We start from the raw sequence: 25,059 nt of genomic DNA on the forward strand, positions 1-25,059 counted from the left end.
AGGTGAAGGGGCCGCCCCGCGCCGCTGTCCCCGCTCGGGCGGGCCTGCGCCAGGTCTGCCTCAGGGCTCCCTCAGGGCTCCTTCAGCGCGAGGCCGGCACGGCGGGGGGCTGAGGGCACCGTGCGGGGGCTGTGCGGGCAGCGGAGGGCTGAGGAGCCGGGCCCGGTGCCTGTCACTGCGCGGCGACAGCCCGGGGACAGCCGCGCTGAGGCGAGGCGAGGCGGGGCGGGGCGGGGCGGGGCGGGGCGGGGGGAGCCACCGCCTTCCCGCCCTCCCTCCCCGCCGCCCGCCTTCCCCTCTGCCCGCCCGCCGCCGCTCCCCCCGCCGCTGCCGCCGCCGCCTCTGGTCGCCGGCCTCCCGATGCCGAGGAATGGATAGAGCGGCTGCCCTGCGAGCCGCCGGCATGCTGGAGAGGAAGGAGCGCAGCGGCGGCGAGGCGGCGGCCGGCGGCGGCGGCGGTGGAGGCGGAGGCGGCGGCGCGGGGCCCCGGGCGGGTCCGGGTCCGTTCCCGGGTCCGGGTCCGGGTCCGTGCCCGGCGGCGCGGGGCTTGCCGGCCGTGCGGAGCACGCTGCAGCAGTGCGGGCTGCTCCAGGACCTCATCGACATCTCGCTGTCCAACCTGCGCGGGCTCCGCACCAAGTGCGCCGCCTCCAACGACCTCACCCAGCAGGAGATCCGCACCCTGGAGGTACGGCCACGGCGAGGGGGGGCTGTCGGGCGCCCCCCCCCCCCGGCTGGGGGCATCCCGCGGGCGGCCGGTGCCGGGAGGGCGGAGGCGGGGGCCGGCGGCCGGGGACAGGTGCGGGGAGCGCCGTGCCCGCGGGGGGGGTGTGTGGGGGGGCCGCGTTTCGCTGCCGTGCACGCGCTGCGCGGCCCCGCGGCCCTCCGGCGGCGCTCGGCCTCGGGGCGGGGCGGGCGCGGTGCTCGGGGGGCAGCGGGGGCGCCCCGGGAGTGCCGAGGTGCGGGCAGGTCGCTGGGGGAGCTCCCGGGGCTCCCCTCCGGGCCGGCCGCTCCCCCCCGGCTCGGTGCCGGTTGCCGGGGGGGTCGCTCTGTGGCTGCTCGTGCCGCAGCCGTGCCTCGGTGCTGCTCCCGGAGGAGGCGGATCCGCACACGGGTCTGCACGGGCGTTTAGAAAGGGGATTTGGGTTTGTTTTTGCTTGGTTCGTGTGAGCTCTAGGTTCTCCGTAACCCCCTTCGTGCACTTCGTGCTCAGGTGATGCTGCGCTGGGCAGGGCGGGCAGATCCCCCCCAGCCCTGTCCTTGAGCAGGAGCCTCACGTGAAGGCCCCGCGGTCCCATAACCTGGCACTGGGGCCATCGAGCCAGCATCAGGCTCAAGGAAGGAAAATCATTCCAACCGTGTAGCTCTAACAGACACACATGCTGTAAAACCCATCGCTTAAGACATGAAGGTTAGAAAAAAACTGCAAAACAATAGGTGGTAGCTTTTGGCACAGCCTCTTCAAAATTTATCATTCTTCCTTCTCTTCTTCCTCTGCTTTATTTTTTATTTTTTTAATTTGGAGTGCTCTTTTTCCTCCTGCCACCTCTAAATAGCCTTCAAAAGGCCATTCTTCCTAAAACAATATTTATATAGGCTTTTGGCAACCCTACTGACTGTCTTTTCAATGCTTACACAATGTAAATCACCATCGGTTTGGAAAATGATCATTAGTATTTTGCTGGTGGGCCCATTCTAAAAGGAAACCTTTATTTAAAAAGGTTAAAGGCCTGCTGTCATCTTCAGGTTGTTCTTAAAGCAACAAAAACAGCATCTGCTGATAGCTGCCAAGTGTGTGCGTGTGTTCCTATAGAACATTTATCTGCTTAAATAAACGGGTGCCACATTCAGTAGTGCTCATAAAAGTTGCCCCTCATCAGAAAAAAAAACAAACTTCTGATGCATTGTCCAGTGTATGATTTCTCTGGGAACTGAACCACGAACTGGATGTCTGCCAGCCCGTGAAGCTCCAGGAAGGGGCATGGGCTCTGCCCTTTGCTCTGTGCCGTTGCCTGCGCCGCGGTCCCTGCTGCTGGGCACGGCCTGTCAGGCACGGCGCTCCGCGGCCCTGCGCCAGCCCCAGGTGGCTTTGTCTGCAGATGCAGGGCCCAGGCTGAGGAGATGAGGGTCTGTGTTTACTTCTCCAAGCTGTAATTTCCGTGGTGACACCAGGGTGGTGGGCTGCCTCAAGTGACAGGCGGCCCGCCTGGGGCACTGCCCCTGTGATTACCGTGCCGTGGTTAATGTGTCAGAAATGCACGCGTGCGTGGCTGTACGCATTTGCCTACCAGATCGAGGCAGCGCAGCCAGGTGCCGTGATGGTGCCTGGAGCCGGTGTGGCCGATAACCTGGCTGCAGCCTGCAGTGACTGCGTGCACTGAGGGCAGCTCCTCGCCTGGCACTCCTGTGGCAAAGTAAAGCACCTCGAGATCTCCAGCGCCTGCTGGCTTCCCTCACTGGCCTTGGCGGGCTGAATGGCTTTGTGGGCCACGATTAGCGGCTGCTGGTGGTATGGTTGCTGGGCCTCATCTGTGCTTTGGTTCTGTTCTTATGCAGGAACTTCTTTGTGGGAAAAGAATTATGAAAACTTAGCTGCGTTAGTGTAACTGGTAAACTGTATAGAAAGCCACAGGGCTGTGATGGAACGCGAGATAGGTACGGGGAGCAAACTGGAAGCGGGAAGTAGTCATTTGGGAAGGGAGGGGACTTGACTCTGAAGTTGAAGAAGTAACTCCTGAGGCCAAATGCCAGGCTGTATGTGTGTCTTTTGATGACAGTCCAATGTACAAAGTCAAAAATCAGTTTTGATTAAAAACAAAGAACTTGCATTGATAAGGAACGAAAAAGCAGGGAAGTGTCTTGTAATGCAATCTGTGTATAGCTCATATCTTGACAAGTGTTGCAGTGCCTAGTTTTGGTGTCAGAAGCAGGAACCTAACAGGATACCTCCCTGAACACAGTCCTTGGAACCTGTCAGCCACAGGCGTGTAGGAGGGAGGCAGGTGGACCCTGCTGCCCCGTGCCCTGCGTCCTGCGGCCAGGGAGCGTGGCCACTGCTGCCTCGGCCTCCCGGGCTAACTTTCTGAAAGCAGCAGTAACATGAATGGGCTTACTAGCCTAAAACACCAGTGAAAATGAACGTAAATGTGCATTTTTTTTTTTTTTTTTTCCCCAAGATCTGCTCTCTTGGTCCTTTTTGCACTGCTTTCCTCCGAGTCTGTTCGCAGCTCGGACAGCCGTCGTGTGTGCCGCGTGATTCATAATGTGCGCGTGCCTCAGTGGAGAACATCAGCCCAACTGAGGGTTAGGCTGTGCGTGCTTGTGTCCCTCCCAGCTTACTGCAGTGCTTCAGGTCCTTCCTCATTCCTCTTGTGCATGAGGTCTCAAACCGAAGCACACGGTAGATAAGGATGCCAAAGTGGGACCCTGACAGGAAAAAATAAGCACTCACGGCCTAAAGATTGCAGGGAGAGCTTTGTGTAATACGGGAGGGAGAGGAGGGAAGAAAGGGCTGTGGGAATTACTGGCAAATAACGCGTCAGTGTAATGTGTTACATGAGCTGCCCGTTTCACATGTGTGAAGGCTGTTTCTTAGAAGGGCAGGGAGTTTCCCTGTAGCACAAAGTAGATTGTGTTAGTTTAGTTATTAGCCAAGTAGGTTCTCTGATACCACAAGGTCTTATATTTTTTTTTAAATTTTTGTATATTTAGCTGAATAAGTGCGTGTTTTTCTTTTTACCCAACGCTTTGGTATATGGCTCTCTTTCAGTTCTGTCCTCGCAGGTTACTCACTTCTCAACTAGACTGCAAAACTGAAATGGAAAATAATGGTAATTCTAAACCATACCTAAGAGAGCAAAAATTGTCCTACCATATGGTAAGCACCCAATGTTACCCCCAAGTGTCTTTGGAAAGAAAATACTCGCACAGTTTTTAACTCTGTCTCAATGCTAATCCCTTGCATCACTCTTAAATGGGTATTGCAAAGTTAGAAACGTATCATTTCTAGCTGTATTTCTTTGTGAAAATTAGATCTTTGTGGATCTCTGGCTACGAAGCTGATAACAGGACCAGACTTGACAATCCGTAGCGAGGCACATGAAACCTCTACCACTGCAACTCGAGCCACTCTGTTGGAAGTGCGGAGGAGGATACGGTCCTACATGCTGACGGCAAGGAGAGTTCCTACGGTTTCTCAATCTCTTGTGTGGAAACAGCATAGGTGGTTCAGTAAACTGTGGGAATTACCAGGCTGAGGACGCCTTTATTTATTTATTTATTTTCTTTTAGCCTAATTGCTGCAATGATGAAGCAGAACCTGGCTGAACTGAGACCTCAAATGTTTAGATTGCAGATGTAATTTTTTCTATTGTGGCTCTTACATCGTAAGAACTAGCTCCAGTGTTTCTGGCAGAGAAACTGCCTCCAAACTGGTCGGGGTGGAGAGGTGGCGTGTGTTGTGAAGATCTGTCTGCTCTTTGAGGAAAACTGTCATTGCTCTTTGGCTGGACTGTGTCTGTGATGGAGACGCTCTTGGACCAGTGTGCAGAGATCACTTTGACCTCTCCCTCAGGAACATCTTCTGTTCAGCACCACCAGAAATGTAATGCCAGAGAGGAAAGCCTGATCCCAGCTGTGCTGTGTCACAAATGAGTCTACAGCTTCGCAAATCAGTCTTTCAAGTTGTCTGAATGATACCTGTGGATTAGATATGTTTGAACTTGCTTTTGCATAATCTTGATGCACGCAATTTGACTAGGAAAGGCTTATCTCTTACCAATCTCTGAGAAGAAAGAAATGCTTTGAAAATGGGTGAAGGAACAAGAAGAGAGGAAGAGGAATTGTAATCATCCAAACTTGCAGACTGGAAGTTGGACATGTGGTATGCATAAGGAAAGGAAGACTGTGTTTGTAAATTTTAAGTGGTGGGAGTAGTGAATTTTTCAGGCCAAGCTGCAACCTGTAGCCGCATGTTCATGAGCCTTGCTCAGCTGAAAAGACTTCCTTTTCCAGCAGGTCTTACGTAAGAGACCTTCTTCTCTTACTTCATCTTACTATTTGTATATATGCGAGCCATTTTTTTCCCCTCAAAGGTGATTATTCTTTTCTGTAGGACTTTTCTTTCTTTTTTTTTTTTTTTTTTTTTTTTTTTCCTGAACTGGTGCACTTGTCTAAGAGAGGTTTCAGCAGAGACTCTATTTGACTTGGATGGAGGGAAAGCTACATGTTACAAGGTCTGTATCATTTGTCTTCTCTTGCAACAGTGTCTCTGTATATGATCAGGATTTGCACATCATCATGGAATTTAGCTTATCTCCTACCATTGATTTTATATAAATGTTGACACAAAGTCAGCAGCAATGTTTTAATTTACCTGGAGTTTCCAGGTTAAGCGGTGATGAGTAGATCACCATAAAGAAGAAGATATGAAAAAGGCTGTTCTTCACTTTTCGAGGTTTATATGTACTCTGCTCCATGGCTGGATTCTATGAAGCGCTAATTGGGAAGCAAGAAAGTATCAGAGTAAGTCCTTACAGTGCCTTTGTCTCTCTTAGATTGCTTTAACGTAATCCAGTGGCCACACAAAGAATTACTCCTGCTCATTTTTGTGCAGAGTCAGCTTGGAGATCCTTACAGCAACTGAACTCCAGGAAAGTTCAGCAGAGCCTGGCGCTGAGACCTCTGTACGTGCGTGCCTACACACACCAACAGGAACCCACAGTCTGGTGTGCTAGACAAGCCTCAGTCTCCACATATGAATTCTGATGTGTATTGCAGGTTCAGAATTGATTTAATCAGTCAGGTGGCCCAACTTGAACTCCAGCTGTGTCTAGCTAAACCTGTGGATGTGACGAGGCTTGGATAGGTAGCACCTGAGCAGAGCTGGGTCTGCTACTAAGTTCAAATGCTAGCTAGTAACTGTTTTACGCAAGGAAAACCCCAAGGAGTGTTACAGCTGCATACAGGTGACAGATTTACCGATATGAGTCGGTGTGGTGGTACATAAATTTATCACCTGGTGTTGTTCATAAATAGCAACACTTAACAAAAGAATTCATGTGACACACAAAATTATTTAGGGAATAGCTATGCTTAAAATAACATTTCCAGCATAGATCGTGTAATCTTTTGGATGCTTGAGGGATAAAACCCTCGCCATTCCTTTATGGCTATGATTTCCCATCCTTGTTCTCAGCCAATAGCAGAACTTTCTCTTTCCAAAAGATAAATTATAATGAAATCATGTTTGGCTATTTCCCACTGTTTGGGGGATTGGAGAATGTATTGGCTCGATTACTGCTGTGGTGAAAGGCATGAAAGATGATGTATAGGTGCCACCACCCAGGGATACTGACTCAGACATCTCTTAGAGACTTCCCTCCCTGCTCGTTTCTCCCTCCCGTGGAGTAGTCCCACACATCCGACTGCTACAGCAGCACAGAGGCTCAGTTGCCACGGCTAACAAGCATGAGGAATAGGGGGTCTTTGAGCCTGGAAACACACCTGTGCCACAAGAAAGGAACCCTTCCAAGGTACAAATTGTGAGCAGTTGTGCATGGGAGTGTTGCGGGCACTCTTGCTTCTCGGTGGGAGTCTGAACACAGCCAAGGACTAGCGCAGCATGGTTAAGAAAATTTGGCAGTCTGGCTTGGCCCTGACTGCAGCTGTTCCCTGTGGGCACAACCTGAGGGAGGGCGGCAGGGGGTCATGGTCTGTGCCCCCAGAATCTCAGACAGGGTCAGCCCCAAGTTAAACCAGAGAAATTCCGAAATGCTGGTGAGTGGAAAGCCCACTGAGAGCCACCAGGTACACAGGTGCTCAGAGTCCAGTCTGCTAATAGGTGTCTTTCGTGCAGCACACGGAGTTGGAGCCTGAGCTGTAGGGGCTGTAGGTAGGTGGAAGATGCAAATCTCGTTGGACTCGAGGCTGTTTAAATAACAGAAGCCTGTACCACGATGCTCTAAATTGCTGTAGAAACCAGTGTGGTTATGCAAGTACGCAGCAGAGGAGGAGCTGCCTAGAGTTGTTGCTTCCAAGAAGTGAGTGGTTTTTGTTTTGTTTTTTGTTTTTTTTTTTTTTTTTAAAAAAAAAAGGAAAAATGAGATACTAGATGGAAATAGCTTGCAGCTGGCTGCAGAAAAGTACAAGTTTAGCCTGGCAGAAGGATGTTCAGCATAGTGGGAAAAGCACATGACACCAGAAAGGTTTTAGTGTTTGTAAGGAATAGACTGAGTAAAACGGGACTCAAAGATAGGATATTTACCGGCGTGGGCTCTGTTTGAGGCTTTTCAGGTGTTACTTGGGATATTGTTCAGCAATACCTAAAATCATTTGTTTCCTACGAAATAAAGCCACGATGGCAGGTAAAAGCAGACAGCTTTTCAATAGAAACCTTCCCACCTAAATATGGGCTAAGAATTTTGTAGTTCAACTCGCTACTGCTTTTGGGGAGGGAGCTGCAGCAGAGGGTGCCTGCAGAACGTGTGGTTAGATGACTGACTCAAATACATTTTTAAACAGTGAGGGGAAAAAAGAAGCAGCTTCCTATTTTCTGAGTGATTTTCCTAAAAGGAGAAAGCAAAAGGTTTCATGGGTTTCTTTGGGTTACACTTCAGGAAGTTGTTGGAGGGGCAGTGCTGAGGGCTGGAGGCTGAGCTCTGTTGCAGGCCAAGGGCATTCTCCGTCCAGTTGCAAAAACTCAGAATAAAAGTGGCCAATGCTGCTCATTGCCTCAAAATGTGCTGTGTGTGTGTGTCATCTTCTGTCCCCTCCCCTGCAGGACAAAGAAGGGTGCCCTGGCCCATCACAGCGTGAAATAAGCCACTGACCAGCATGTCCCAGTTTTGCGTTGGGGTAGGGAGGATCTGTCTTGGTGCTCTGTGTTTTAGAGGGCTGGTTCTGTGTCCGCCGAGACTCACCGCAGGCTCTGCCCCGTGTTCCCCTGTGTCTGTAGGCAGAGTTAGCTTGCCCTAGGTTAAGGCAGTGACTGGTCAGAAGGCAGTGAAGCAGCAGTTACCCTTATAATGACATTGTCAATGGGGTTACCGAAGCCCTCTGTAGCACCCCTGATGCTTGATGTCAGTCTGTGAGCCGCTGCAGTGGAGCAGCTCCGTGCTCAGCAGCCGTTCCCTACCCATGTCTGGGATCAGACACAGTGCCTCCATCTTGCTCTTGGTAGTTTTAGATTTGGCTTTAAAGTTAAAATCTAGTTGTCTTTTCTCTTGGGAATGTGTTCTGAAGTGAACACAGGAAGGGAGGCCAGGCCCCCATCACTTTCTGTGTGCAGAGGAAATTAATTCGCATTGCGTGCATCCTGGGGGCATGTGGTCGGTGGAATAAGGAGCCCCGCTTGGCTCGGGCTGTGGAGTGCCTCTGATCTGATGGTTATTGGCTATCCCAAGGGGAATAGCTCTAATAACGGAAGCTGTGAGATGCACAGAGCAGTGATTGGCATGGTGCTGAGGAATCCTGCTCGGACACAGGGCCCAGGCCCTCCCCTGGGCTGCGCGGAGCTGGGTGATGGCTGTCGGCACCTCCTGGGCGGCCGGACCTGCACCTTCCAGAAGCCTTGTGCAGGGAGCTTTAAAAGAGTGGGCAAGCACTTTCCTGCCCGGTCCTTCCCTGATTATTTGCTTCTAAAACGTGGGGTTGTTCATTTGTCAGAGAACTTTCACTTCTGTCTGAAGCGATCTAAATTTAGAAAGGAAGTCTTGAGCTTCTGGCTGCTGCTGGGGGGGGCTATTGTTGAGGCTTGCAGGTTCTAGCATGAGGTTTTATTTTTAGTTCTTGCTGATGCTGAATAAACTGGAAAGAAGAAATTAATACTTTTTTCCAGATTGAAAACCTCAACCAGGTGTAACCTCTTTAAGATATTAGGTGGTGCGAATGAAAGTAGTCACTGGAAGATGCGCATCAGTGTCCCTCGTGCTGCCCGGGAATGCTCAAGGACTTCTCGGTGTTTCCCTATCCATCTTTAAAGCACAGAGAATTTTCTAGCAACAGTTTTCATTGTCCAGAGCAATGTTTTCATCTTTTTACCTTTTTAGTAAGCTCGAGGGTTAAATCCTGCGTATGGCTATAGCTGCACTGAAAGAAGCAGAAGTGGTAAGTTTTTTTGTTGCTTAAAGCTTCAGGGAAGAGAGAAACTGTTTTAGACTGAACTTTCCACAGAAGGCTCCTGACTTTCAGACGTCTCCCTTTTAAAAGCTGTTCTTCATCTGCCAAGCAAAACATTTCAGTTTACGGGCCTTTTGTCTTTCTGACCAAAACCGAAACTTTCCACATAATAAAATTTCCAACTTTAACGCTCCCACAATTTCAATAGAGATAGTTCTGAGTGCCTCAGATCAGTGCCAGCTAACAATATTAGACGCTCTTAGTGCATGTGTAGATCAGACAGCATTTTTTGCCTCGTTTTAGTTAATTCTGGAAGCTATATCTTTGCCTGTTCTCCCTTGTTTTAAGGAAACAACTAAAACAGGTATTGGTGTCCTGGAACTGACCCTTTGGGGAGATTTGCATAGGCTTTCAACTGGCTCCCTTTGAAAAAATGAAGGTTTCTTTTTCCGTTTTTCCTGAGAAACACAGGGGTGTGTGTAAGCCCTTCGGAAGAGGAAGGGGATGATAGCACTGAAGTAAGCCAAAGACTTGCAGCATTTGCTTACACAGCTAAGGTGGGAGAAATCTCAGCGTGGATGTCAAAGAGCTTGTCAGCCCCAGTTGTCTTAAGCCAGGATATTGTGTGTTCAGACTGGTTTGGTCTTGCTTTGTGGGTCAAACATAATATTCATAAAACCACCGGCTGCGTGCCGCGGGCCTGCTTTAACCACTGCTGTGTTGGTGACAGTCTGTGTGGGGACAATGGCGCCCTTCGGTCAGTGCACCCTGGGCCACCTGCAGTCATGGCTAGTGACATGAGCCGTGTCTGAAAGAAGGGTTTGGAGGGGGAAAGGAGAGCTGCTGGAAGCACCCATCTGCTGCTGCTGCCCCGAAATGCTGGCTGGGTCTCTGCTGAGGCCGTGTTTGGAGGAAATACAACGCAGCTCCTTGGGAGGGCTTTTTTACAGCGATGCTCGATGCACCTAACTGACCGTCCCTGATCTGTTACCGGCTGCCAGTCTGCGATTGGAGGCATGGCAGAATACTTCTGGTGTGACACTAATATTTAGGTTTTGATTCTTATGGAAACAATCTACAACAACATCCTGCTGCCAAGGCGTGCTGCAGCTCCACTGATGTGTTCTTTCCTTTTTTTCTTCTTCTGTGTTACTCAAATTGCCTCTGTTGCCAAGAATAACTAGTTTGTGCTCTGAAGCTAGGAGCTTTGAAGTTAACGGAGTCCTGACGATGTTAGATTCAAACTGTAGTAGCATCTCTCCATTCATCTGGGTGAGACACGTACTTCAGCAGCAGTGCAGTGTGGTGCAGCGGGTGTTACTGTGAACGCTTACACCAAGAAGGGTGACTCGAGAGAGCCTTAACATCTGGCTTCGAGCCTCTGCTTTTTCATGGCAGCACTGGGAGGAGAAGAAAGAGCTGACAACTGAAGATGCCTTTCTGAAAGCGGCAAGCAGAAGTCACACGGGTAGGTGCTGTGGCAGTTGACTCTGTGATGCCGTGTAGCCACTGAGAATGGTTTGGGACGGGGTGAGGAAGGCTGAGGAGGAGCAGTGACCAGTGCTGGTGGCCGAGGTGCCTTTCTGACGGCAATCCTGGTTCCTCGGGAATGGTTCGGTCCCTCCAACAGCTTCCCCTTGGCTGTCTCCACCTTGCGGTGTCTTTCCAGCTGCTTTGCATTCTGCCTTCTTGCAGGGCTTTGTCCTCTGGCCTCGGTGGTGCAGACACCTCCTGCAGAGAGGGCTTGACCTGGCTCTCCTGCATGCTCCTGCCTTGGCCATGCCTGCAGCTGTGAAAGCAGGGGACAGAGGGAGGGGGAGAACACAAGGCAGAACACAGAGACCTGATCCCTGCCTCTCCCCTTCGCTCATCATGGGTCCTGTACGTAGGTAGGCTGGCCTGGCCGTTTTTGTGATCCCCTCTTCCTGGTGTGAGGAGCGTGGTGTGAGGCCAGGCGTGGCCCCTGTGTGCTGCAGGGAACAGTCTGCAGTCAGCCCGCTTTGCAGGGCGGGTTAGCAGCACGGTCTTTCATGACAAAGCGTTTGAGCTGTGGGAACAGTATCAGCAAGCACTGCAAGTCTCTGCATTGCTAGAATTCTTTGGAGTTCTAAATGCTGAGCCTGACCTCCAGCCGCTTAATGAAAGTTGCTGTGGCTCTAAGATTTATCTGGCTTCAAATTCTAGGGCAGAGGACATGGGGAAAATTGGAGAGCCACCCTAATGGGTGAGGGATTTTGAAATTTACCAGTGAGAATGGCTCATTTCTTTGGGAAAAATGATGTTAAGGGTTTTTCCTTACTGAAGTCCTGGTACCACCTCTTCTTAAGTAGCCCAGAGCACCTTCTTCTCACACTACAGAGCACTATGGCTCCCATGTTGCTGTGCAGGTAGTTGCCAAGTTTTCTGGGGATAAGCCTTTCTGAAGTGCGTGACCTTCTTGTCCTTAAATCACGAGCATTTGGGCTGGCAATTCTCCTTTCTGGGAAAGGTGCCTGACAAGTCAGCCTGCGTGGTGGCAGTTGTGGGAACCACCAAGGAGAGGGGTGAGTGTGCAGTGTTTGTTTTCAAACTGTGAGATAGTTTAACCATTTCCCCTCGTAACAAAAAACTTTATGTACCCGACGTCTGTGTAACTAACTGCAAATAGACAGCAGCTTGCGTGAGATCCGCGTGGATAACGCGATGTTTGTATCGGGATGGTGTCTGATCAAAGCTGTACTTTGGTCTCCTGTGGCTGCACCAGCAGCATGGTTAACTCTGGTGAGAGCCTGTCTCTGGGCAATAGGTTCTCTTATCCCAGCTGGGATAGATGAGCTCAGAGACCAAGCTGAACCCTCTTTCTGCAATTGTTGGAAGGGTTACTGTTGTCTTTGTTCTTGCGAGGTTACCAAACGATGGGGAGACCTTCCTCAGCTTAAAACTGAGGCCAGTTGAGACATGGGCAGAAAGAGGCAGGTTTATCCAGAGACCAGTGTCCCAGCTCAGGAGGGAGTGCTGGTTTGGTGCTCATGAGCTTTCCAAGTCTCTTGGGAAATTGCTGGGGTACACGAAGATTATTTGTAAAATGAGAACAACGGCACTTAATGCTACCAGCCCTCCTCCACCCACCGTGCCAGAGACACAGCACGCGCTTCCACTCAGCATGGAAAAACCTCAGGGCTGGTATGCACAAGTTGTTGGAGTTGATTTCTAGGGTGTTCAAATTCTTTTCATAGATAGGTTCACATGAAATAGGACCTATTTGCTTAGGCCCAGAGTCTGACCCCAGAGCAGGAAACCCTTCCTGCTTGCTGTCTGGCGATCTGGGGGTCTCAGTGCCCCCGCCGCTCGCAGTAGCAAGCTCCCAGGTGAGCGAGGCTGGAAAAATCTTTTTCCATAATGGCTGTTGTCTGCTTGAAAGGCTGTCTTCTAAATCTGTCTAGAAATGGTGTGTTTGGGGACTTGTCAAATTTTGATTTTAGTATTTTTCGTTTCCTTTTGTGGTGTGCTTTGGTGGGTTGGTTTTTTGTTGTTCTTTTTCCTTCCCTGCTGGGATGTGGAGAGGGCAGTCAGCAATACATCCTCAAACCTGTTTCCAGGTGCTGACAAATTGGGCTATAAATATATATTTGCAGCTGAGGGCTGGTCTGAACAAAGGAATGATTTATTTTGGGTATTGCATCTTTTAATGTGGGTAAGAGTTATTCTTCTGGGTGTCTGGATTGCTAGCTTTTAAAAAAGTACTGAATATTCTGTTGCAGCGGCTTCCACTCAGGTTGGCACAGAGAAGCTGTGGATGCCCCATCCCTGGAGGTGTTCAAGGCCAGGCTGGACGAGGCCCTGGACGACCTGGTGTGGTGGGTGGCATCCCTGCCCAGAGTAGGGGGATGGAACGGGATGAGCTGTAAGGTCCCTGCAATTCAAGCCATTCTATGAAGTACTGCACTCATTAATACTCCTCTATACAGCCCTTATATAATAATAATAAAAAAAGCCAGTTCTGTGGCTAATGTGGTTCGTAACTTACCTGCTGTCTGCTGCTCATCGCTAAAAGATGCAGTAGGCACTCTCTAACCCAGCTGCCGAAGAGATTAGGCACTTACTGCACAGGTGCCCAAATGCCAGTCATGAGGACAGCCAGTACTCTCGCTGTCAGTTCAGATGCCCAGAGGCAGAAAGCAGCAATGATCCCCAGAACAGTCAGCATCACACAGGTGGAGGTCATCGCAACTCAGTACAGATAAAGGTACCCTTTTCTAAAATATTTCTTCATGTTCTGATGAGCTTCCACTTGCCATCTGCCCTTTACACAGCTGTCATACAATTATCTGTTCTTTCTGAGACAATTTAATTAGATCTTCTTTCAGTAGGTTTTAATCAAGTATTATGGGGTTGCTGGTAAATTATTTACAGCCATATCACTTGATGGAACACTTGGTCTGCTAAAGCTATCACGTAAGTGACATATCTTTAGCAAAGAGTACAGCTGGCTTTAACTTAGGACCTCGCTTGTGCTCCTTGGGGTTATCCAGTTGGCATTCAATGAATGCCAGGTTATGTGAGCCTATTTTTCATTTACAGTAGTAGTTACTGAATGTAGATGTGCTGGAGACATTGGAGTTGAAACGGTTTAAAATGAGAGTAAGAGCTGAATTTAGCTTTAGTCTATGCCTGCTCAGTTCTTTAAGTGCCTTTCAAGGTTGAGTACCCTAAACAGCATGGCCTTGACCCTCACTCAAAGATCCAGCTATTTCAACAGAATTGCTGTTCGTACTGTCTTCGCTTGGTCTGATGCAAAGTAAGTGCTTCTTGAAGGGGCAAGGTAACGAAAAACAACACTCAAACAGCAAAGGATAACAAACTGAGAAAGTGGGTATTTTTAGAATGTGAAAGGATTCTTTCTCTGCCTTATTGAAGGAAGGCAGTACCAGGAGTTGTTAAAGGTAACTACTAACTTGCAGGAACAATGTCCAATCCGAGCCTTGTATGAACTGATAAGAGGTGGGTGATCAGGTGGGCTTGTTAACGTAGAGTTCAAAAATGAATGCTGTTCTTTATTACCCATGTGAATAATAGTGTAACATGCATTGATCAGACTCATCCTATCAAATTTCCTAGCTCATTGGGCAGCCAGTAATATGTGGAGATCAACCTGCACCAAGTTCCAGGTTCCTATAACAGCACACTACTGTGTCACCTCTCTGTTGTGACCAGGGACCGTTTCAGAGTCCGCACAGATTTCTTTCCACTTCAGTAGGATTTGATTTAATGATAAGAAAACATGTTGTTAGTATATTTATATGAATATTCATACATTTCCCATCCTGTTCCAGACAGGGAGTGCTCTCAGTATTATATTTGCCAAGAACATGGCATTACTCTAAATCCACAACCAGTTGTTCCCCAAGCTGAAGATGCTATTTATTAGTGGCTTTCAAGGAAAGATAGCAAAGGCTTCTTGGGTTTTGGCCCAGTTCAGTATTTTTTCCCAGTGCAGATATTTAAGTACTGTTTTCTTTTTTTTTTTTTTTTTTTTTTTTTTCAATATATGTGCCTTAGAAGTTATGTGATAGTTCTGTAGCAGTGGTTATAGCAATAATACTATCTTTATTCCAGGTAGGCGACTCGCTCATTCCGTATTTGCAGTGAGTCTAAGCTTGGGTGTTTTTTTAGCACTTAGTCTGCAGGCTGTAGATGCAATTCAAGCTCCATTTGTTACTGGAAAATGGCTAAGTACTTTTAAAGATGGTTTTATCTTTCTGGCCTCTGTTAAATTCCTTTCAGTGTTGGAATTAGGAGTAGTTTTGCAGATTCTTGATGGTGTCTTACCTCACTTGATTCCTTGCTGAGGTAGAGGAAATACGGCTCAGTTTGTTCTGGGTCAGATCCCAAAGCTTTGAGGACAGTAATATAGCTTAATTTTGAAGCACAAATCTCAACTGCATATATGAAGAAAGGATATACGATACACGATGGAAGGCCATATCTGACATCAGAACCATGTCTTTACCCTAATTCTACTTCTCCATAAGCGCGTTAGAGGAACAAATCCAGTATCTCTTTGGAGGTCATCATTTATCATGATCCTTTTGTGAATGAAAAGACTATGCTGTTGTCTTTTTGTGAGGATAGGTAGGATGTGCCCGTGTGTTTGAAGGCTCTTCAGAAAGGACTATTGAGGTGAGGAGTTGGGTACTCTGCGATTTCCCCCTGCAGTAAAAGGGAGGACTGCCTACTTTGAACCTGTGCCTTTTTTTTCCTTCCTCATTCTCCAGAATGGTCAAGTTCAAGAAGGGAGCCTTACTAACATTCCTAAATGAAAGCTGAGCACGTTGTAGTCTCACTTGAAAAGGAGCTGAAAGCAGTCCACCTATTTGTGAGACCATTTCTACTAGCCTGTTTTTCTAACCTCTTTTGACAAGTAAGTAGGGCAGACACATTTCAGAGAAAGTGCTTGTGGTCCTGATGCTCCTGGTATTTGGGAGACGGGACAAAGGTGGAAGCAGGACAAGAAGTGACTTCACTGTACTTTGTTATCGCACTGTAATTCTCCCATGGAAATGGCACAGATATCACAGATGGTATGGTTACGAGACAAATGGAGCCTTAGTGTTGCTTATCTGCGGCTGATATCTGAAGCACGCTCCTGACAGGCTATCTGCTGGTCTCAATGTTCAAACTCAAGTGAAACTGTATAGTATCTTGCTTTATAGCCTGCTCCTTCCCTTCGGCCTCTCTGTAACCCCAAAGCTTTTTCCTCTTTCCTCCCATTGCTGTGGCTGTCGGTTCCACGTACACTATCACTGCTCTGAAGCTTTGTGCAGCTGCTGAGAGAGTATTTGCCTTTGCAGCAGAAGGCAGGCTGCTCCATGTCACTGGAAGTGCTGCGGTCTGTCCTTTCCCCACCCCCAGAGCTGACTATTATTTATGCAACGTGATCTAACCCAGAGTGTCTAGGAGATGATGGTCCAGAGTTCATTTCCAGTTATTATTGTAGTACAGAGTCAGTCTGGTTAGAGGTACTGATTTCCAGCACAAAACATATACCCTTTGAAAGCATAAACAAACTCCAGGTCAGTTTTACTTAGCTTCGTACAGAAGTGCTTCAGCTAAACAGGAAAAGCGAGATAAAGTCGAGGAATTGCAAGAAGCTGGTCCAACGGTCATCCATAGGGAGCTAAGGAGGGCCCCTTCTAGTAGAAGGGAGATAGAAGGAGCACTGATCTCTAAAGCAGCAGTGTAAGTTTTCCTTTTTAGTCTCTGGAGGTGTGTACTGAGCACAGGTCTTACCTTTGCCTCAGTATGTGTTTAAACTCCTGCATTGGGGCATACGTGCATGAAACATGCAGAATTACCTCCCCAAGCTGGGGGTCAGGCTTCAGTGGCCCTAGCAGATGTGTCTATTTCTGCCTTTAATGACCTGAGTAATTATGCCTGCTGTCACAACCCTGTTCAGGTATGTGGGTGTAGCTGCTCTGGGGTTCAGTCATCCGAGCTGCCACTAACCCAGCTAGTCACCGTAATTGCAATGCTTTGTTTGTTCAGCTAGGACTAGAAACCCTTCACAGACAAGGCCCTGTCTTTGAAGGCAGGCATGTTCAGAAGTTGGTGCGGTCTCCTAGGCTGCAGATTAAGAGGTTGAACTAGGTGAATCACTACCTGCAAAGCATGAACTAGCATCGGGGTACCATCTTCCCTGTCTGAGCAGCCCCAACATAGTAAGCTGATTGTAACCGTAGCCAGCACTGAAGTAGTAGGGGAGCTGGGTTACTTAAACAATAAAGCCTCTTTTGCATGCTAATGCAGCGATTTTAGATCTGAGACTGAAAAGACACTTGGCATAGCTTTGTATTTGTAGCTGGAGATGAGACTACCTTATGGTAATTCATTCTCATTGCTTTGTTCCAGGTGGTAATCTGGATGCTGCTCCTGGAAAGCTGGGGGTCAGGCAGCTCCTGAAAACCATGGTCCCAAGAGGTTGTTAAATTCAAAGGTCAAGTCTAACAGGGCAGCACAGCTGGAGGGGGAAAGGGCTGCCTCTCAGCTAGATGAGCAGCTCACATGGTTTTCCAGAAACTTTGTCCCTATGAATGCAGGGCACCGAGGCTGCAGGAGCTGAATGCTCTCAGGTTGGAGCAGGACCAAAGGTTAGCAGAGTTGAGGCTTCATCAGGTACTCCAATGTTCAGATTTTTGTTAGCAAGAGTCCACTGGAACAGTCATTGAGTTCTTTGCAGTTCCACCTTCCAAGCACTACTGATGTCATTAAATGCACGGTTTCTAACCCATAATAAACAGCTTCACTTTTGGTCCTTGATACAGTCTTTCCTTGCTTTAGGGAGACACCGGCTTGGATATCATGTTCCAAGCATTTCTGCCCTATTTAGGGAACAGAGGTCACATCCTGCTTGGCCTCTGTAGAGCCGACTCCTACTCTTCCTGTTGCCTCACTCTTTCTGCCTGTCCCCTTGCAGAGTAGCAGGGGGAGTAGGAAGGAAGGAGAACCAGTCCAGTACAAAACTTCATTCAAAACAGTCACAGAAACCCAGCAACTGAACAGCAATCTTAGAGCACAGTTAAGTGGTAGAGCTTGTGTGTAGCTCACCTCAGTAAGTTTAAGAATCAGGAGAAAAGCAAGAAGTAAAGCCCTTCTGCAACACCGTTCTTCTGTTTCATAGCTTTTCCCCACATCTCACATTAAACCCAAGCATCTTCAAGTAGCTCTTCATTGTTGAAGGCATGCTCAGGGCTCCTGGGCTAGGTGCTTTGTGTCCCTTCGCATCGTCTCCTGACTTGTAAGTCAGCGACACAGAAGTTCACCAGCAACTGTAATGTTCCTGGTTTGAGACAGCAGAACGGCTAACCTGCGGACACATGGGATTGCAGAAAAAGGGGGAATTGGAAGGATAAGCTCTATGAGTTTACGTGCTTTTTTTCTGGGAAGGAAAGAAAGCTGAGCAGGGAAACAAGCTCAGTATGAGTCCCACATAATAATGGTATACCCAGACCTGGAGGAAAGAAAAAGAAAACTCATACAGACCACTTTTATTTTTGATTTCTTTTAGGAGCTTTTGCTAGAGCTGAGCTGTGGGTGATCAGCTTTCTACTTGGCAGCCGAATCTCAGTTGTGTTTCCAGAGAAGATTTTTCATTCCTATATTTCCTGCTTTGTGCCTCAGTGCATTGTGCAGAGCGCTCAGGAAGCACGCTGTAAAGCTGATGAGCAAACTGAAAATCTCTGATTCCTACTGCATGGCACAGCATACCAGCAGTTTTCTTTTTTCCTCCTGCAAATTTATAGGTCAAAAACATTTTGAACAGAGGGCTTTTAGTGTATTTTGTTTTTTGACAATCTCAAACTGCAGTTTCATAGCAGCTTGTTAAAATTAGGTTGTTTTGCTGTTTTAAAAAATACTTTCAGAGAATATGGCAAGTTGCCACATCCCAGTTAAGCAATTTCCTATAGTTAGCTTTTTTTTTTTTTTTTTTTTTTTTTTTTTAAAGCATATGGTTTTCTCAGCCATCTCCTCCATTTTCACTGCAAAATGCAACCCCCAAAAAACAACAACAAAAAACACAACACAAGCCCCAACCCCCTTTTTAATGCTTATGCATTTGAGGTGCCTGTTCTTTGGGAAGCTATGGAAGGCCAGTGCCTATCAGCAGCATGCTTTTATGTTTTGATTCATTGTGTAGTGTAAACGTTTTCTGATCATAAACATCCCATAAAAACAACTGATAATATGGGATCATAGGGAATATTTCATAAAGTGAATTTTGTAAATAAAGAATACTTTCTCTTAACGTTTCTTTTTCTGAATGGGTTGCATATTTAAAAACTGGTTATACTGCAGAGCCTGAAGTTTTTTAGATGCTTTGGAGAGAAGTGCTGCTGATGTGTTATTACATGCTAGCATAAAATGCTCATGGTGGATGAAAGATGTCCACAGCAATAGAGAGCCCACTCCCAGGAGCCGAAGTCTGTCCAGCAGTACAGCACTAAGTTATTCTTAGACATAAAATTGTTGGCAGTACAAACATCTGTACGTAAAGAAAAAAAAAGCTTTTATGGGATCCTTTTTTTTTTTTCCCCTCTTTCTCCCTTTCTTATGGCTCCTCTGCTGTTGTCCTCCAAGGGCATTCAGATGCATTCAGAGAGCCCAATGCTTTTTGCTGAGAAGTCTCTGTGGAAGCACTGCTGGTAGCAGCAGCTCAGAGCAACCTTTGCTTTTTCATCAGAACAGAACCTGGAGCCTTGGCACTGGTGATTTGTAACACGTATGGCAAACAAAGCTTTAAGAACAGTGGCTTTTTTAGAAATAGTCTTTTCTTTCATGAGGATAGATTTGCCTTCTATTTCCTCGGCAGACCTCAAAAGCAACTCACTAACAGTTCTTGGGAATCCTACCCTTACAGATTTGAGCTTGTGATAGGGGAAATAAGGGATAGTACTTTAACCACATCCACAGCAGCGGTGCAGTATCTGATGCCATCACACAGTTTCGAGTCTTGCTTAAAATGTCTTGCACTTTCTCACTGAAGCAAGGGAGTAGCAGTAATGCCTTCCTGAGCTCCTTTGGTAGATGCATGTACTGAGAAATCAGGTTTTGGCAGGTGCATTTAAGAGCTGAGTAACTGCCTTAAGAACTGATTTAAGAACAGCTGCTGAGTAATCAGGAAGAAAGGCAGGCGAGTCCTCAGCATCGTGAGTAATGCTATAGCTTCCTATTTTGGGGTGGCAGTGCTTGATCCTCTCCCTTTCGGTTATCAATTGAAGAAAAGGACTGGCAGGTGGCAGTGCTGTAGAGACGAGATTTAGTGTGCAGGACTTTTTCAGGCAGCCTGTGGAAGTGGACTCAGAAGATGATGCGCCAGCCTGCCAACCAGCTTGGGCAGCCGCAGTGTTTGTGTTGGGCTCCCAAATGCCTCTGTTTTAACCAGGGGTAAGGCCCTAATGCCAGCCCAGACAACAGGCAGGACCCATCCCACCACTCTGGGACATCTGTGAAAATCTCTGATAATTTCAGTATTGTTTGAACGGGGTCACAGCTGAAAGCCAGTAATAGTCTGCTGCTGGTTAACTGCACTTCCAAGAGTAAACAATCCAGTTCCATTTATCATTTCCCTTTGCCAAAACCCAAGAGAAATGACTACAAAGAGATGATGAAGGTAGAGGGCTTTTCCTGTTTTAAGGTATTTTGGATTCAGAGGCTGGGTGCTGAAGAGACTGCCGATACTCAGGGAATTTGGTGTGCTCGTCTGGACCTCGCCTGGACCTTGTCAAGCTTTGGGAGGACGCTTGTTTGGTGTGCTCCCATTTTCAAACTACCACGTAAGTGAAATGTTAGGTGAGTTGTGTGGGCACGGATCGGTGCCTCTGAGAGAAGCAGGGCACTACCTGCAGCACAGCTGGATCCCTCGGACATTTGTAGGCCTTTGCTGCGTTTCTGGCCATGAGTCCTGCACGAAGAATTGCCCAGGCGGTGTTTCATAGCACACACAGCGACAGGTGTAGCAGGGTACCGGTACTGGTGAAAGGCATTTGGTGCCTTTCAGTGCCCAGGTGCGGTGTGCTGCTTCTCAGCTTCCTGGGGAAGCTTGTATTTAGAGCAGTGCCTGTCATATTCGTGTTCCTCTTGGAAAGATGAGTCTGAAAAAAAGGAGTGATCTTTGGGTAACTACGAAGTGTTGGTTGGCTGCTGTGGAAAGTCTCGAAGCCTAAGGAATGAATTTGTATCCAGTGCTCAGAATTGTCAGTTCACAGGCAGAGAAATACAACATAGGATCTCTTTGTCTTCCCCTCCTCCTTAGGAGGGGGATATTTCTGTTACAGAATAGCGTGCAGGCTGGTAACAATGGCTTTTTATTTTCTTGTAAGCGGGCATGGTTTTTTCTCCTCTCTGATTGCTGTCACTCAGTGGAGTCCTTCCTCTGACGCAGTCATCTGAGCAAGATTGAGCAGAAACCCTGAACCCAAGAGGCTGCTGAACTTACTCTGCAGTGGATAGGCAGAGGAGATACGTTAAGATGAAAGGGATATAATGAAGCATATGTCATGTGAAGGGAATGACAAAGGACTGCTATGAAGAATGTTTCCTAAGAAGAACGTAGAGTGTGAAAAGTGAAAGATGTAAAAATTGCAAATGCTTTTACCAGAAAGGACCGTGGGCTTGAGGATGTGGACCTTTGTCAGGCTCATACTTTTCATAAGTTCTGCATAAAAAAAAAAGTTGGGTGACACACATGCACAGTGCATAAATTCTGATCTTGCACTGGCACACTTCCTTTTATTGTACATTTAATTCAGAAGTGAAATCTTTTTTAAATTAAGTTTTTTTTTGTATTACAAAAACATGTTTTGACAACTTTAATCTGTTTCCGTAGAACAATTTCAAAATGGGAAGCTTACCAAAATCACTTTCATGGAAAAGTTGGTTTTAACAAACTGCTTTTGACAATGTGGTTGTCTTAACAAATGGTCAAAACAAAGCGACAGCAACAAAACCTTTTTGACTAGGCACAGACACAGATTTGCTGTGTGGAGTTTCTGTGGAAATTCACAACAATAGTGGATGTTGTATCTGGCCTACAAGCACGAGGGGATCCTGAACTTGGAGCCTGTTGTCTCTGCACACGTGTGTGATCATTTTTCAAGTGCCGATTAAAATCTTTCCAGGCTGCTGCATGGTGCCAATAGCTGTTTCAGCATTGTCTGTCGTGTAGCCAGTTGCTGCTTATCAGTCTCCTGAGCATTTTTTCTCACACAGCTATTGCTGGGTCAGCAACTATATTTTCCTCTGCTTCTCTAAGTGGACACAACATGGCCTAAATGAAAGCCCTGGTCCAAAGAAAAAAATTGTGTGTGTGTGTTTGTGATCTGGATCCAGGTGTCTCCTGCCTGAATGCTGTATTTGTACCTGAATAATGATTGAAACACTGCTTGATTACTATAGGCAAGTGTTAGCCACAGAGCCCCAAAGAGATTTTCGTGCGAAGAAAACGCGAGCAGTGAGACACAGCAGCTTTCTCACGCAGTGTCTGAACAGAGAAATGTGCCCCTAGTCCTTGCCAAAACAGCTCTGTTCTTTGGAGTAGAGAGTGTTTAGAGCGTTTTGCAAAGTATCATTGCTTAGATAACTGTCTTCTAATGCTGTATCAAAGAAATCTGCAACCTGCCCCTACCTAGGCTTCATTTTTTTCTGTATAAGCCTCTTCTGCCACGTCCACTCCAGCAGCATTTAGGGGAAGCATGCGTGGCAGAGGGAGGAGGAGAAAGGTGGAGCTCTTGAAATGCCCAAATAATTGAGTCAAGTGAGCAAAGGATTTGATTTTGTGTTGTTTTGTTTCCTTCCCTTGGTCTGCTAGTAAGCCCAAGTGCTGCAGAGAGCAAGCTGCTAATCTTTTCCCAACCAGCACCTGAGGGAATGGAGGGGACAGGAGGTTTGTGAATGTTTTATTTTTTCTGAGGTTACGGAAATAGAAATGTGTAAGACAGAAGGGATATCGGGAAGGCAAGGGGAAGAGAAACGTGAAAAAATCTTGGGGACTGTGGACAGCATCCTGGGCAGTAAACTCTCCTTTAGAGGAGCTCATTTCCTTACAGACCTCTGGAGACAGAGCAGTGGGAGCTTTGGGGCCAGCCCTGCAAGGTGCCTTGGTCCCTCGCCGTCCGGTGGGAGCTGGGGGTGCTCAGCACCTTGCAGGATGAGGCATCCAGCGAGGAGGAAAGGGAAGCTGAGGAATATGACGGGGGCCTAGAATTAGTCATTCCCTTCCTGACCTTTCTGAAGGAAATGCCTGGCTTTATATTTTTTGCTGTAAACTCTACTCCTTTATGCTGGAAATGTACATGCTCACAGGTTGTTGGTTTCCCTATGCCCGCCTCCCCCACTGTCAAATCAAGTACACTGGAGAGTTACTTCTACAGAAGTGTAAGAATGGTTAGCGTTATCTTAAAAATGACGGGGGATATCAGCTTTAAAGGCACTGTAAGTTTTGAGTTTTACAGAGGTCCGTGGGTTGTAACTTCCCCCTCCCCCTGAAGATGACCTGTTGTTTCCTCTTAATTTTCAGAAATGTTTGTAATCGTTCTCCCTGACACTTGCTGCTTTCTGGCTGTGGTCACTGTAAAACTGGCAGGGGGGTTGAGTCGTCGTTTTCTTTAAGGGAGGAGAGAGACAATAGATTTGCCAAAGGGCTGAACAATTGCAGGGAGAAGCATGGTGTTAGTATGATTTTCAGGCTGCATTCACCTTTGTCTAGCCTGACAGGCTACAGCAGGCAGGTTGGACAAGGAGTGGTTTATCTCAGTACTTTGGGAAGCCTGTGTTGTACGTGTGGGCACCCCACGACCTCCCTTTCCTGCGGCTCAGCGAGGCAGGGCAGCACCACGAGTGCTTGGGCAGACCCAGACGGGAGCCTTGGGGCCTGCACAGCGTGGGGCCACCGCTACCAGCCCCCTGCGCATGTCCTCAGGGTGCCCGGGAGTGCAGGAAATGGGAAGGAGGACAAGGATCTGGTCCTCGGTTTCTCCAGCTGTGAAGAAAGATTTACTCAGGGCTGGTCTTTTCTTGGGGCGGGAGATGGAAGTCTTTGATTTCTTGAGACTCTCCAAATTTCTTTCAGAGCTGTTACGACAAGGGTCAGAGTCAGCCATGGGACTGCTCTGCCTTTGAGTTGCAGAGGCCCAGAAGTGATCTCTGGAGATCCTTTCTGCTTTCCTGCCAAAGGCATGATTAGCTCTGCCTAGTCCATTTCTTACAGGTATTTGTGATCTTATTGTTCAAGACCTTGGTTGAGGGCCAAGACTCCCTCCCTTTGGAGCCTTGGCTGCTGAGAACCAAAGTGACAGTGATGCTGTTCCCAGGTCGTCCCCCAGCCTCCAGCAGCTGTTTGAGATCTGGCTGCGACCTGGGACCCTGGGGAGGGAATCAAATGAATGAGAACGGGAGATTCTCTGTGTTTGGACAGAAGTTTTGTGTGTGGCATGATAAAACCATCAGCTTTCTGAGTGGCACATAGACTGATTTCAAGAGTGAATAGGAAACCTTAACAAGTCTTCAGGCTAGTTTGGAGTAATGATATCCTTCAGGATCCCCTTTTTGCAGGGGAGGGATTGTTCTTCCTGTGCTCTGTATGGAAGTACAGTTCAGCCTAATGAGGCACGGCTGAGCTGAAGTAGCTAGGTGGGTGCTGGAGAGAAGTGGGAGCTGAGGGAAGGTTGAGCTGCAGATGTGATGTAGCAGCAAACAGGTTTGTGCTCAGCAGACAGCAAGTACAGTTCTGAGTCTTGCGGAGCACTCCTCATCGTTCTGCTGCAGTTGCATGTCTTTGGGTTACAGAGGAAGGGGGAGGGCTTTCATTTTTAGTGTGCACTGGGTGTGAAACCTTTGGTATTTGAACAGAGGACTGTGCCTGGGGCTGCATTAGGCTCATGTGCCTCCCTGGGAAGAAATCTCTGAAGAGAATCGTGTTATCATGTACAGGCAACCGTCTGTGCAGCATCGTCCTCCCACTCCTACCCGTAGCTGGGGAGGCCTCAGCTGTGCCTTTGCAGCTCTTGGTTGCTGGGACTGTGGAAAAAGAAAGGAGGGGAGCGGAGAGAGGTGGTACGTGGCCTCCAAGTGACCCAGAAATGATGCTGTCTGCATCATCTGACAAAGCAGAAATAACATACTGTAGTGTTTGGGCAGTGGGTATTGTGTCAGCCTCGGGCGTGACTGAAGGTTCAAAGGAAAATCCATCCATCTGGTGTTTCATCTCCCCCTATCCCTCTACCTCTCCATGCTTTTATTTACTCATTTCTCTTAGGCTTTTTTTTTTTTTTTTTTTGAGTGTACCTTGTGCATACACTTTTCTGCTGGCTTGTGCTGGGTGCTGTTTTGCAGGGTTTGTTTAGCAATGCATTGAGAAACTACTTCCTTTTCTTTTATAAGCAAAACCAAAAGTCCTTAAGCCAGCCCAGA

At 47.8% G+C, this 25,059-nt stretch overlaps 1 protein-coding gene across 1 annotated transcript in view; it reads left to right on the plus strand.

Moving 5' to 3' along the window:
• Positions 1-302: 302 nt before the first annotated feature.
• The window catches only part of KSR1 (kinase suppressor of ras 1), a 60,927-nt gene continuing 36,170 nt past the window's right edge, over positions 303-25,059 (plus strand). The window contains 1 exon segment of the mRNA XM_084299517.1: positions 303-688. Coding sequence (XP_084155643.1) covers positions 371-688 — 318 coding nt within the window. The 5' untranslated portion in view covers positions 303-370.

The sequence above is a fragment of the Netta rufina genome, assembly GCF_964035555.1.
Source record: "Netta rufina genome assembly, chromosome: 21".
NCBI classification, from domain to species: Eukaryota; Metazoa; Chordata; class Aves; order Anseriformes; family Anatidae; genus Netta; species Netta rufina.